Genomic DNA, 14,316 nt, shown 5'->3' on the forward strand with positions numbered 1-14,316 from the left:
TGCGTATGGTACTCGGCATCAACAAGGATGAGCATGTCACCAACACACACTTTTATGGGGGGGGGGGGGCGCTAAGGGTGGGTAGGAAAAGAGCGGTCAGGAGAATGAGGCTGGCAGGTCACGGCCAGAAACACCAAGAGCTGCCAGCCAGCAAACTTGTGCTGCGGGAGCCAACACACGTGCACCGATCACGAGGGCGTCCCGCAATAACATATGTGGACGTACTCAGGAAAGATGCGGGAGCAGAAAACACTGGGGAGCTAGCCAGATACATGGAGGATCGGGATGACTGGAAGCACAGATGGAGAGCCCGTCTGAGGACGACCTAGTAGTAGTGCAATCAACAATCTCAGTAGTAAAACTTTGAATTGATTAGAAAATCTGAGGTTCGTATGACAAAACTGTATCAAAAATAATTGACTCTGATAATAAGGCACCAGGTTAAGAACAATTTCACTTTCCACTGATTTCCAGGTAAAGTGTAATGTGAAAATAAACAATAAACAGAGAACAGTCTGGAATGGTAACTTTTAATGACTTCCCAGTTTCACCACACTGGGAGCTGCAATCTGATGTGGATATAAATCATACTGAAACTGAGAGATTGCTATAAAATGCTTTTGTGCCTTTGTGGTTTTAAACGCCTGGAGTGGAGTGTACAGTGTAAAAACTAAAGGAGCAACGATTACAACTCAAGTAAAACGCAGTCTTCTGATCATGAAGCGTTTTATAGCTACACATGCATGAAAATGAGATCACTAAGTCACTGAAGATAATCAGGTGACTGCGGCAACACCGAGCAGCTTTACGTCACCAGCAGTCCTATGTTAATATGTCACTTCACTTTATAGACAATTGTGCAGTTTAAATTTCTTGAGGCAACACATGCAACGGAAAATGTGTTGCAGTTAGCGCACTGCCATCACCAGTACTTGAATATTAGTTAGTTTAAGTAAGCAGTTGAGGTAAATATAACTAAAAGGCTACAACAGTGTGTACATGAACATAAAAAAAAGAGATTTGCAAAGGTTTTAGCACACAAAAATAAAGATCAACAAATTCCCAGCACTTAATAAGTCCCTTAATTCCTGTTTTGAAGTCTAGTACTTCCCCTTTGAGGCTTCAAGAACAGATCCATTTCAAGATTATCTGACCACAGTCTTGTAATCTGTTAACAGTAAAACGTTCATGGTGATAATTAATTCCATACAATTGTGCAGCAGTGAAGTTCATGCACAGGTAGGAAATGTCCAGCTAATCCTTCTTGGGCTGCACATATTGGGGGGGGGGGGTGGGGGGGTGACCAAAGCGTTTACTCTGCGAATGGTACCACCTTCCTCCCGGCCACAAACACCTCGACTATGTTACGATCATCACCTGTCAAAGAAGTAACAAAGACAAACAAAGTTAATGATGAGTGGCACATTAGAGTTTGAAAGGTTTGGACAAATAAATGGAGATTGACACTTACCCAAATTCAAGAACTTTTCCAAAATAATCTGAAATTGAAGTGATGATAAATTAGCAACACACTGAAAGAAAATGTTCTGCTTTTATTAATTTATGTGCAAAGAGATTAAGATTAAGATTAAGCCCCACTACTAACCTTTGGTCCCTCACACTGGACCATGTCGATGGGTCCACCAGGAGCAGCTACATTCACCCTCAGGGCATCAAAGTCTTTCCCCACCTCAAAGTTCCCTGTCTGGTCATCCAGGGACAAAGCTACAGACGAAGCGCATCATAAAAGAAACTGTTGTATTCTCTACCCTCCCGTAAAATTGCAATCAGTCACCATCAAAAATATCTTGTTCCCACAGGCCACAACTAATGTGTTGAATCAGGCCTTTCTGCACTTCAGCAAGAATGTTGGTGGACAATATGATTAACAAAGAGACAGAACACATGTTTTAATTGTACAATGCCACCTTTGTTTCTAAGCGACAGCTGGTTTTGTGTCTCACCTTGGCTTCCTCCCAGTGTGGCCAGTCTGAACACCTCCTCAAAGGTGAGTGTGTCATGTTCTGGATTCTGGATGGTCAAGATTTTGGATGTGTCCAGAGTTCTCCGCACAGCATCCAGCATAGAGGCAGAGTAGCCCCCCGCCACGTCTGATGCAGCACCGCAAACACAGATCGGAAATGATTAAAAGCACGCATAGACACGAGCACAAGCATTCACAAACACGTAATGTGGATAGGAAAAAGCAGTTTGTTCAGCTTTTAAAGGCCCACTAGGCTACATCCGTTGATTTTTTTAAACTTTCAGTTGGACATTTAAACCAGTACGATCCAATCAAAGTGATCAGCTGATGTCAAATATCTCTGCTGACTGCACTTGCACAAATGATTGACTGCTGTAAAGCCACATACCTCTGTAACATAGCACCTATCTCATGCATGCTTGAATGTACAAAATCATAATCTTACTGCTTCTTTAGAGTGTAACAAACATTGTCTAATGTGGTCTGGTAATACTTCAAATGTGCACACAGTTGCTCTGCTCCCACCTGTTCCCAGCCCCAACTTCACTTTGTGTTTCAGGACGTTGCGGACATCCAACATACCACTGCACAACCTAGGCAGATAGAGAGAGACATGAGACAGATACAGAGCAGTCTGTTGCATAGTTCTGTCATACTGTTTTGCTTAATTGTTATTTTATTGTACAATCTGTGTCATGCAATTCCTTATCAGACTGGGTTAAAGGCATTTGGTCACATATAGACCGTTTCAATGGATTTGCATTCCTGTCAGCTGATGTCATTCACATACACTGAAACAGGAAGCAATACGCTTACAATATGTATACAACTGTGGTCTATTGTAGGGATGGGTAACTTTGAGGATAGGAAGGGCCACAAAAAGTGTGTCCTCACCGCCAGAGGGCCACTTTGCACCCCCCGCACCCCCCCCCCCCCCCCCTCACGGAGCTCCGACAGATTGATTTCTGGAAATTGACTCGCGGGTCGCACAAAGTGAGGTTGCCCATCCCTGGTCTATTGTCTATTGAGAAACTTACGAGATGTTAGAGTTGGGACAGTGAGACAAAGAGGCTCCTGTCTCTCTGAACAGAGCCAACTCCTCATCACTGAGGTAGCAGCCATGGGCCATCACTGTCTGTGAATCATCATCATCATCATCATCATCATCATCATCTTTAGCATCTTTAATTTTCTACAAAATGTCTGCATGCGTGTGTGGCAGCAGAAATGTGGAGGTGTCCTTACCTTGTCCGTGAGCAGGTTGTGTTTGTGATACACGTCTGTGTAAGACTTTGATTCAGGAAACAGCTCCTTTACAAGCTTAATTTCCTCTACGTTTTCACTAATATGACTCTGGAAATAAACACACATATGTCAAACATTACAATTGTTGTTTTAAGAGAATCTGGGGCGTTAACTTTGATTTTATTGTATTCTTCCCTGTCAGCATTTTGCCTTCGATAATTGCATGAGTGTGAAACCCCACTCTAAATGGTTTCTATAGCAACAGTCCCCTGTGGACGTAGCCTGGTTTGGTTGCCACAGTGAGCATACCTGAATGTGCAGGTTGTTATTCTTAGCAATCGCTCCAAGTTGTCCCAGCAAAGCTCCTGTGCAGGACAGAGCGAAGCGGGGCGTCACCACTGGCCTCACCAGAGGATACTACACACAGAGGACACGAGGGTGACAATTTGTTCATTTTTAAATGCAGGACTACCTTGAATTTTTCTTACGTCCTCAAGTTGTTATTTTACAATCTTACCTTTTTGTTTAAGAGCTCGGCAATGAACCTTGAGGGAACAAAACAATGATTGTTACCTTTACAACAACTTTTTTTGTAAATGACATCTACAGAGGATTGTGGTTGTAAATGTCTCTGCATAAAATGTTGATTATTTTATCAGCAAAAACAAAGGTTTATGAAGCGAATGTGACTTTAGAAAGAGGTGCACACTCTCTGTGAAGTGCACGTGTTTGATTCAAGTATCAAATAGTAAAATGTAATTTAAAAGTCAAGGTCAAAAATGTATTTTCATAAATTCACATTTGCGTTCTATGTGTTGCTATCTGCTCTATGTGTTACATATTCTATCAACTGTTGTAGCTTTACGTGCTAAAACTGACAACTGCATCTTCTCCGACACACATTTTATAAATTCAGTGTAACTAAAGTTGTTGCCTCAGTGAATCTTTCCTGACTGAAAAAAAATCTCTTGTCACCCAAGTAAAATCCCCAGCATTACGCTGAACCATTATCAACGTTACATAAGGTTTTTGAAAGGGCAAACATACCATTTAAAGCCCCTTCTCCGTTGTTTTCGTTTGAATCAACTGTAAACAGCAAAGCTAGAGGCAACAGACCTAAAAGGTCGTCCTACTGAATTGGACAGTTGCTACCTACCGACAGGTTTCCTCCTGAGACTCCTGATTGGTCTCTTTGTAATGTTTCACAGAATTGTTCCTGTCCATACACACCTTGCCCACCAGGGCACGCTGTCCAAAATCATCTGCAAGAAAAATTAGGATGAGTAAAAAGAATGAATAAACATTAATCCGTTAAGTCATTTAAACTGTATTTACGTATGACATTTTGTCAGAAAACTTTGGCCTATAGTCAGTTAACTGGGTTTTGAGCGCACACCAAATGTGTTGCTATTTGGCAACATAGTCCATGTGACACATCTTGAGCATGAAAATACAACACAATGCACTTGACAAAATATGAACAAGGTATATGAGAGATGTTTGATATAAATGAGTTTCCTTTGATATCCCAGGGGTAATTGACGACTTCATACAGATTTCTCTTTAGGGGGAAAAAACTATTCAACAATCTTCATAATTTCCCCCGAGGCATATCACAGCATTCCAGGTCCTTCATATGTCAGAGTCAAATCCTGCTGTCCCGCACAAGCCCTAATCCCAGTCTTCTTGTATGAATGCACACCCAGTCGCACATACCAACACATACCTTCATCACACAGCTAAGTACAAACACATCCTACATGTGCATGCAAATGGCAAGTTATCACCTAAACAATCTTCTCTGACCTATCTTTCAGTCACAGTGCACTTTAAACATTTGACATAACAATACATAATAAAGGTCCCACAGATTCATTGTAACCATCACATAGGTGATTTCCTTTGAGTTTAGTCAAGCTATCAGGAGTGTGTGGGCAGGCACGCATAGACTGTGCTTGATGGCATCTCTCTGACCCTTTGTGATTCTCGTGATTTCCAGTATAGTTCAACCCAACTTCAACCTAACTAGATGTCTGAAAAAGCTTTTTCTAAGCAGACATTTTGACTTCTCATAGCAGGAAAAGCACAAGTAAAGCACATCGAAAGGATTGCATTCAATCTAGATGAGCTAGATTCAGGGTCCTCTGGTCGTTCTGGCTAGTTTAGTTTAGGCTGGCTCTATAAATGATCTACTACTAGAACAAGGGACATTACAAATGCATTCTGTGACCACTAAGTTATGGTCGACGAAGCATGTTAATCATTCATTCTTTCATTGACATTTGTACTTTTGAACTTTTATCAATACTGTACCATATTTATATTAAGTGCATACAGCACATGTGTTGGTGGTTTGTGAGAGGTGATAGCCACTCATGTTACAGTATAGTAATAAGGTTTTGCTTCAACCAGTTGAATGTTACAGACACTGTACATAATCATCAGGTCACTCAGGACTGTGAAAGAGCTTTGTGCTACTGTGGCTAAACATTTCCACTCAAATCAGGCAGAAAATGTGCATGTGTATCAGATTTCCCTGGGACTTTAAACATTGGACCTTACAAGATTCTTGCCTGAGAAAAAAAATTAATAAATTGGATTTTGTGTGCATGTATACTATTATTCTTTACGTAACACTTAAAAAAAAGATAAACTAATACATTCACAGTGCACAAGAGGAAATTAAACATACATATTACTATATTATTGTTTGAAATTCTCAAACAGGCATATGCACATACATACATGTGCTTACGCTGAAAAACAACAAGTTGCTCAGAACAGGACAAAGGTGAGGGTTCAACAACCTTTATAACACATAATGACTGTGTAAAGCTGGCGAAATCAGTCAATGCAGTACAGATGTACAGTTGTTCACATGTTACATGTTTAGGTGAGGATGTGTGTTTATATTACATAACATGAGGGACCAAGCATATAGGTGATCCAGAAAACCCAGTTGAGACTACCAAGGGAAACAGGACCAATTCAGACTCCAATGAGAACAACTTATCAGCTGGTTGCTCAGCTCATATCAGAATCAGTTTGACGGTGAAGCTATAGATTACAACTACTGTGCTTAATCTGATGGATCAAGGTCTTATATTGTATTCTTCACCACAGTCAAACAAAGCATACAGTATGGATCTATTAACACGCTGGGAGCTACTGCTTTGTTTATAATAGCGACTATACAGCTTGAATATGTCAGAAACTGCTGGCTTACCATCGCTCTATTTAGATAGATAGATATAACTGTATTTATCCCGAGCACCACATCACTATAAACTGTATTATAACAAACTTACATTACTAGTACTTTTAAAATATTTTTTTAATTAGGGTCAAAGTCTATGTATGTATGAAGTGAGTGAGTGAGTGAGTGGGTGAGTGTGTGTGTGTGTGTAGGATATCTTACTTGCAATCTTGCCCAGCAGAAGAGAGGCATCTGTATGAATGGTAGCAAAGTAACATGCAGTTGTTGTTCCGTTCCTCAGGGTCCTTTTCTGTAAAGCACAGAACCATTAAATTGTTCACACACTTCTCAAATCATCCAGACTGTGCAACAATAGAAGGACTCTCAATGATTGGCAAATTACAATGTCATCAACATAGAAAGTAGTTGTATAAAATGTATTGCTCACTTATTTCATGAGGCCAGAAAACTCACCACTACTTGAGAGTACACCCTTTGGGCAACCTCCAGGTCCTTGAAGCATGACTCCACAGGAAAGGTGTAGGTATTGAGCCACTGCAGTAAGGGCATGTCCAAGGCTGTGCCAGTGTAGCTGTACTGAGGCGCATGGATGTGCGTGTCCACCAGTCCTGGCATGAAGAACTCACTGTAATGCATCAAGTCATGGCAATGGTTCAAACATGCAGTATTTATGTTATGTTATATGCAGAGACTGATTTCATTATCCATATGATATTGTACAATAATATATTCTACTTACTGTTGAGCCAGTTGAGTGACTTCAGACGGACTGAATCCAAATCTCTTAGACAGTCTGTCTAACTCTGCACCTTTCCCAATGAAAGCAATCTGACAGCAGAATGGAAATCAGCTAAGAGTCAATTATTACAAAAAAAGCGATTGCATGTAAAAGAGAGTAATCTGTGAGAGCTGAAAATTATTTTTATTTTCTTTCATTCCCAAGCAGGAGGGGGAGACCTGAAGACCAAGTATAGAACCATACAGTATATATTTACAGTGTAGTGTATATATTCATTAACAGCTTCTGTAAAAAGATACATGTATTCCATGTGAGATTATGTAAAGGTGTTTGATGTGTTGATGAAATTCTGAAAGTTGCTCAGCAACAGCTCAATGCAGGCAATTAAAGTATTATGTAACGAATTTACGCCCTTTGCCGTTTGGAAATCTCTTTTAGTCTTTTGTGCCACATTATGTCTCTTTTTTAGGAGTAGTTACAATGAGCCAAATATATTTATCAAATGATATATAAAAGCCAAACACATAGCTTACGTCATACGTTTTCAAAACCATAAATAGCAACGTATTATTATTATTATTATTATTATATGTTTAGAGTCTGACAAACCTTTCCGTCTTCATCCACCCCAAGGAGCGTATCTTCCAGGAGCTGCAGCGCTGTTTGGTGGGTAGAGTGTATAAATGTTCCCCTGTATACGTGAGCAATTTGGGTGGTGGGTCCATTAGAGTGTGCCATCCTTTCACTAGAGCAGTCCGAGTCGAGCAGTGACAGTGAGATACCTGCAGCAGCAATAGCGCACCAGGGTTTTGTCTTCGGAAAGCTGCATTCACCACGATCCACTAGGACTCACGACCCCCAGATACATCCTGCAGCCAATGAGAAGATAGGGTGTGTGTATATGAGCGTGTCGGGGTTTCTCTGATTGACACGTTGTTGTTGTTGTAGTATAACTATCCGCTAGTCACAGAGTCCCCAAGACTGAGTGATCAGCTAAAAAAAGACGGTTGTGCTTTTGTGTAACAGCTATCACAAATAGGAGGTTTGTCAATCAGGTACAGCACTTACTGTATGGCTGCTAAGCTCCGTTGAACTTTGCCTGTTTGATTATTAGTCACAATGACAGTAACAGCCCTCACCTTTTGCTCATTTTAGGCACTGTCTTCCTTTTAGAGTAACAATAAACTAAACGTTTTCTGTGGCAAATACCACTATACCAGATGCAGTAAAACTTGACTTGAGTGCGCAATTTTCCTGCGCAAATATATGTCATGATATAGTCTTCTTTTTTTTATCTCAAAGAATAAGTGCAGTGTTAGTGTCATTGAATCACTCAAATGATTGAAACAATTTAATCACATTTACATTTATTTGTGTTCACCCCTCTCATTTCCTCCACTCCTCTCTTACTGTAGGTGTCGCCACCCTTCGCGGAGTACAGCGGAGGAGGGAATGTGAAAGCGCAAAGCAGCAAAAGAAAATTGTAATTAAAAAAAGAAAAGAATTCGCGACCCTGTACCATCTGTCTTTCAAGAGACAGCAATAAGTCTATGTCCAAACATACTTTAGTAATAGAGTTATTGCAGGGGTTCCCAAACTTTCTGTGGCAAACACCCACCAGACCAAGCCAAAATCTCAAGGCACACTTGTGTTCATATCCGGGCAAATCCCCTCTATAACACATAGTATCACTGTTATCACTCTGTGAACATGTATTTAGCCTTGTCCTTGTAAGAAGCTATTCTCCTTCACACTAGCAGAGAGCCTTTGATGTGTCACACTCTAATATTTCCCAACATGTGCAAATGGATTTTTTTTTTTTAAATGATTGTTTTATTTATATTTATGCCAAAGCACCAGGCCAAATACCTATTGTTTCTATATTGTGAAATAAGTGTGTAGGACAAAGTATCGATAAAGTACAGTGCTTCCCTGTGCCCCCCCCCCCCCCCCCCTGAAATTCAAGACGTTTTTCTTTTTTTTATATTCACAACTCACTTTTCACATTGAACAGGTGCTCTTTTATTAAATAAACTTAACGTTTAGGTCATTTATCTCTTATCTCTTATAGCTTTGCGTATTTACATTCTCTCCGCTTCCGAACCCACACACGCGCGCGCGCGAGCGCACACACGGACAGTCAGAGACAGAGTGGAGGAAAGGTAAGAAGAGAACTTAAAAAATCAGCGCCACCTGATCCAGCCCATGACACACCATTTGGGAACCACTGCTTTAGGCTACACATAAGCATATGACCACTTCCTCCTGAAACTAAATTATAATTTTGAAATAACTTAAAACATTGCAAACGTTGCAATAATTTTGGGGATGACAGGCTGCACATATCCCCATTTGGGTATAGTCTTGGGAGGTTACTTGTTCCTCTTTGTCAGTCCACTTTAGCTGTCATTGTGGTGTTGGAAACGTTTCCTCATAGTGTGTTTAAACAGCTCTTTACGTAACATCTTCATAATGGGTAATTGAGGAGTGTTTTTTGCTAATAAGAGAATAATAATGGGGAAACTAATGAGATCATATCCAGCTAGTTTGTCATATAATGTGAGAATATCTTTGCTAATGTTAATGTTTTATTTGTTGTAAGTGTGTAATGACGGAGCAGAAACATATAGGACATATAGGATGGTGACAGTGTGCTAACAAGAGGCTAGATGTACAGAACAATGGGGTAATAAATAGGTAACTTGGTAGCTATGATATCTTCACTACCACAGCAATAAGTTCTCCCCATTTACCACTCCAAACACTCCTTATTTAAAGCTAACAAATACAAATAGTTTATCTTTTAAACACAGAGAGCAGCTTCTAGTTCAGTAAACCTTTAAGTTGGACTCCAGAGTTAACATAAGTCTGAACGTTGACCTCACAGTCATGAGCGTAGAAGCGGAACAAAGCCATGTGAGAAATATATCACACGGCATTGATACATGGGCATCCTATGCGCTCATTGCGAAAACCATCCATTTGTCACTCTGTCGCATATCCTATTGAGAAAGTAAGCTTTGAACTATTGGCATATTCTTTTAAACGAATCAACCCGTACTTGACACGTTTCTAATCTTTAGTCAATGCTCCGTCATATTATAGTAGTGGACAAAAGATCAGATCTTTTCTCATTATAACACAATTCAACTACGGCCTCCATACTTATTAGTTGAATCAACACCTACAGTGCTGCTTGAAAGTTTGTGAACCCCTTGAGCAGTTTAGAGTTTTTGCTGTTTTACCATGACTTTCTTATTTGATCATCACCAGATGTCTATATATGAAATGTCAGGTTTATGTTTATCAATTGCATATACTTGTTTAGAGGGAATTGTGTGAGTAGCCAAAAAAAACTACATGAAATATGGAATTAGTGTGTGTGCAGAAGTGAACCCCCCCCCCCCTGCTGTGTTGGTAAAGTCAAGTAGGTAACAGATTCTGTTCTGTGCTTATTTAGTCAAGTAAGCAAACTAATCAAATGAGACATTGTTAGGAAAAGTGTTGGGCAACACAGATTAAAAGAGAGGAAACCAAGCAAACTACTGTAGTGCCAAGGTGTACCCACACAGAACAATGCTGAGAGGAAAGGAGATATCCGAGGACATCAGCAAGAAGGTACTGACAGCCCATCGGTCTGGGGAAAGCTATAAGACCATCTCCAAAAGATTCCAGCTCCATTCATCCACCTGTAAGACAAATCATTTACAAATAGAGGGCATCAAACATGACCGCAACTCTGCCTAGAAGTGGACACCCTTCAAAACTATCACCAAGAAGCACCAGAACAATAATAAATCAGGTAAAAGCCAACCCGCATATCACCTCTGGAGTTACAGACCTCTCGGGCAGCATCTGAGCTAAAAGGTACACACGTCTACAAACAGACGAAAGTTAAATAGGTATGACGGTCATGGGAGGGTTGCTAGAGGGAAGGCTCTGCTCTCAAGAAAGAACAGAGCGGTGGTTCACAAACTTTCAAGCAGCGCTGTATTTAAAACAGTTTAAACTAAAACTGAACATTACAACCTTCATGAAGGGAGGAGCTGATGCAGGACGGTTGACTGCATTAGACGGACCTAATAAACATGCGCCTGAGCGTAAATATAAAATATGAGTGTGCATGACAGGGGCAATATTTCAGAGTCAGTTCTTGCAAAGCTTCTACTTCTGCGATTCTTCTATTAATTCAGTTATTGTGAGAAGATTTGAATGAATTTCAAATAAAGTGTACAGGTTTTTATTACATTACAATATATATATCCAGCTGGCATAGTTTGAGAATGGGTTTGAGAGTGTACAGTACAATAGGGCTGGAACTAACGATTATTTTCATAGTCTATAAATCTGGGTATTATTCTCTCGATTAATACTAGTTTAATACTATTAATTACGAGATGTTTGGTCTATAAAATGTCAGGAAATGGTGAAAAATGTCGACCAGTGGAAAGAAGCTGGAATCAGAGATTCTTTCATTTTTTAATTACTCAAATCGATCATCAAAGTAGTTGCCAATTAATTGATTAGTTAAAAACTAATCAATTAATCTTTGCAGCTCGACAGTACATGGCACATCCCATTCATCTTAATCTACAGTTATTTATATCCAAAATGATATACAACATCTGGATCATCTGGTCGCTTTTGTCAACTCAACTTCCCCAGAGTTGAACATGAACTCATCTTCCAGGTTCTGCATCAAACCAGCAGAATTTGTTAATTTGAGTATGGTCATCTCTCAAACCTCATAATGTACTTTGATAAGACAACTTGATTTGTAAAAATAAAAAAAAGAGGAGGAAAAAAATGATCCACTTGGTACCCAAGAACCATCCCACTGTGTTTAGTCTTTAAAGCTGACTCGGGACACATCTGGGAGCACGTCAGACTTGTTTGGAGTCTTCTTTGGTTTTGAGTCACTATCTAAATCCTCTCCCTCATCATCATCATCATCATCATCATCATCTGCGGGGTCACTTAAGTTATCATCATCAACATCGTCACTGTCCAAGTCATCCACGTCTTTCTTCCCTCGTCCAAGTCCTTTCTTTTGCTTTTCAACAGCATCTTCTTCTTTTTCTTCTTCTTCTTCCTCTTTCTTGTCCCCTTGCGAGTTAATTCTACACAGTGAGAGAGAAATAAATTGGAAAAAAATCCCTCAAGCATTGTTTTGAATCGTATAATGAAACCAAATGAAAAAGATGAAATGATACATGAGAATATATGGAAGACAAAATATTGAATGTGTGAAGGGCAATAAATGGATATGTAAAGACTGAAGCTAAAATGCTGTCAAAGAGTTTCCAAGATTCAGTTGTAATGTATCGTATTGTCCACAAGATGGCAGACTTGCAGTAGAATTTACTGAATGTGCTTGACCATGAGGAAAAATACTAAGATTGACTTCATAAAAGAAATACGATTTTATCCTGCCTCCAGATAAGGAACACGTGAACTACATTTCTTATAATCTTCATATACAATGTGAGGACATGTTTTATGAATGGCTTCTTTAGGAGTCACTACTGGAAATGTAGGCAGGAAAAACATAACATTGGCTCCACTAAAAAGAAATGTATTTTCTCAATAGTAAGCAGAAAGGTTGATAATTAACCTAAGATCAGAACACTAAATGTCTTTTATCCCTTTTGTGAATGATTCTGCACATAAAAAACAAACATGCGTACTAATAATACAGGACCACTCACGGAATAACGATGTTCCCTTTCTTCCCACACTTGCAGCAGATCCCCAGCTGAAGAGAACAGGGCTTACAAAGGATGTGATATGCATCCTTCACTGTCTTTTGAGCACACTTGATACTGAAAGAAGAAAACAATGCATGCTTAAATGTCATTCATTTTCACATTGGAACTAACTACACATAACAAATCCAAAACACTTAACTGCACATATACAACAGTGTGACACAATTGCAAAGTCTGTACCACTGACTGTTACTTCACTTAACTCAATTTGATAACAATCAAGATTGGCCAGGCTAGCAGGAGAGAATTGGGCAGATATGTACAACAACACTATAACATAATGTCAGACGCTATTTGGTAGTCCTGCAATTCAGACTTGGATTCAGCTTTAGTGGCGTAAGTGTGTGTACACATACAAGGAATTTGTTAAAGCATATATATATATATATATATATATATATATATATATATATATATATGGCAGGCAAATGTGTCTAGTCTGGTTTAAATTTCCAGAGAATCCTTTTAATTAAGGTCTGCCTCTACTGTGTCAGAGACTCTGTGAGCTCAATGTGATGCCTTCACATTTTCTTGTGGCCCCAGAAGCAAAGAAATGTTCTGTGTAGTGACGGATATGAAGCTAATTTGAGCTGTTGTGAAGCTGTGAAACTTGCAAGTGTTTTGGTTAATACATAAAAACACTAATTAACTAACTGAAGTATAATCCACATGGTACCTGCTTGTTTAATATAAACAGAGCAGATCAGTTCAGATGTCTGCAGTACTCACCATTTTTTGGCCTGTGTCAGTGACTTGTATTTACTGTACTTTACTTTCCACTCCAGAACACCCTTACAATGTTGACAGATCCCTTCATGGATCTTTGAGTTTGCCTTCTATAATTAAGATCACATAAGCAGAGACATGATGGAAATGTTATAATAATGTAGGTATATAATAATGGCATGTTAAAAAATGCATTATCATTGGAAAAAAATAATGACAAAAGCAGAAAAGGTCCATTGCTAGCAAACGCTACACACATTATTACTTCAAGGTTCACAAACCTTCACTTGTATAGTCGCTCCGTACTTGTCGTTTCTGTAGGCAGTGTCGTTTTGATGCTTTTGGCCTCGCGACCGAGATACATTACCTTTCTGAGAACTCATCTTATTCTTCTATTTTTTTTAGCTACACATGCTATGTGGGTATACAACTCCAATAACCACGCTGGAGAGAGGACTAACCCGGAAGAAGTAGGAGCACGTCATGAGACGTCATTGAGGTCAAAACACAAACCCTCCACTTCAGATGTTGAAATAAATCAAAAATATATACAAATAGCTGTTTGCTGGAATACAAATAGAAAAGGTTGCTGACACTAGTTTACAAATACGGTTAATAAAATAGTTATAGCCAAATG

The 14,316-nt window shown here is 39.4% G+C and overlaps 2 protein-coding genes across 2 annotated transcripts; both read right to left on the reverse strand.

Moving 5' to 3' along the window:
- Positions 1 to 133: 133 nt before the first annotated feature.
- Positions 134 to 8,030, reverse strand: gda (guanine deaminase). The gene is made up of 14 exons (XM_029439861.1): positions 7,795 to 8,030; positions 7,186 to 7,274; positions 6,900 to 7,071; positions 6,648 to 6,735; positions 4,386 to 4,491; positions 3,747 to 3,774; positions 3,539 to 3,646; positions 3,230 to 3,337; positions 3,022 to 3,119; positions 2,510 to 2,577; positions 1,965 to 2,111; positions 1,607 to 1,725; positions 1,472 to 1,499; positions 134 to 1,377 (listed from the first exon to the last, which is right to left on the reverse strand). The coding sequence occupies exons 1-14, from the start codon at positions 7,921 to 7,923 to the stop codon at positions 1,313 to 1,315; spliced, it is 1,353 nt and encodes a 450-aa protein (XP_029295721.1). The 5' UTR covers positions 7,924 to 8,030; the 3' UTR covers positions 134 to 1,312.
- Positions 8,031 to 11,409: 3,379 nt separating this feature from the next.
- Positions 11,410 to 14,295, reverse strand: c9h9orf85 (chromosome 9 C9orf85 homolog). The gene is made up of 4 exons (XM_029439649.1): positions 13,961 to 14,295; positions 13,683 to 13,789; positions 12,894 to 13,007; positions 11,410 to 12,305 (listed from the first exon to the last, which is right to left on the reverse strand). The coding sequence occupies exons 1-4, from the start codon at positions 14,060 to 14,062 to the stop codon at positions 12,029 to 12,031; spliced, it is 600 nt and encodes a 199-aa protein (XP_029295509.1). The 5' UTR covers positions 14,063 to 14,295; the 3' UTR covers positions 11,410 to 12,028.
- Between the last annotated feature and the right edge of the window lie 21 nt (positions 14,296 to 14,316).

This window comes from Cottoperca gobio, chromosome 9 (assembly GCF_900634415.1).
Source record: "Cottoperca gobio chromosome 9, fCotGob3.1, whole genome shotgun sequence".
In the NCBI taxonomy this organism is placed as follows: domain Eukaryota; kingdom Metazoa; phylum Chordata; class Actinopteri; order Perciformes; family Bovichtidae; genus Cottoperca; species Cottoperca gobio.

Excerpts from the sequence above, each read along its gene's own strand:
- c9h9orf85 (XM_029439649.1), bottom strand. The coding sequence starts at position 14,062 with ATGAGTTCTCAGAAAGGTAATGTATCTCGGTCGCGAGGCCAAAAGCAT. Across the intron at positions 13,790-13,960 it reads GAGCGACTATACAAGTGAAG|AAGGCAAACTCAAAGATCCA; the intron begins GTTTGTGAACCT and ends TCTTAATTATAG. Across the intron at positions 13,008-13,682 it reads CTGACACAGGCCAAAAAATG|TATCAAGTGTGCTCAAAAGA; the intron begins GTGAGTACTGCA and ends TTCTTCTTTCAG.
- gda (XM_029439861.1), bottom strand. The coding sequence starts at position 7,923 with ATGGCACACTCTAATGGACCCACCACCCAAATTGCTCACGTATACAGG. Across the intron at positions 2,578-3,021 it reads TGTCCCAACTCTAACATCTC|GTTGTGCAGTGGTATGTTGG; the intron begins GTAAGTTTCTCA and ends CTATCTGCCTAG. Across the intron at positions 2,112-2,509 it reads GAAGTTGGGGCTGGGAACAG|ACGTGGCGGGGGGCTACTCT; the intron begins GTGGGAGCAGAG and ends GTGCTGCATCAG.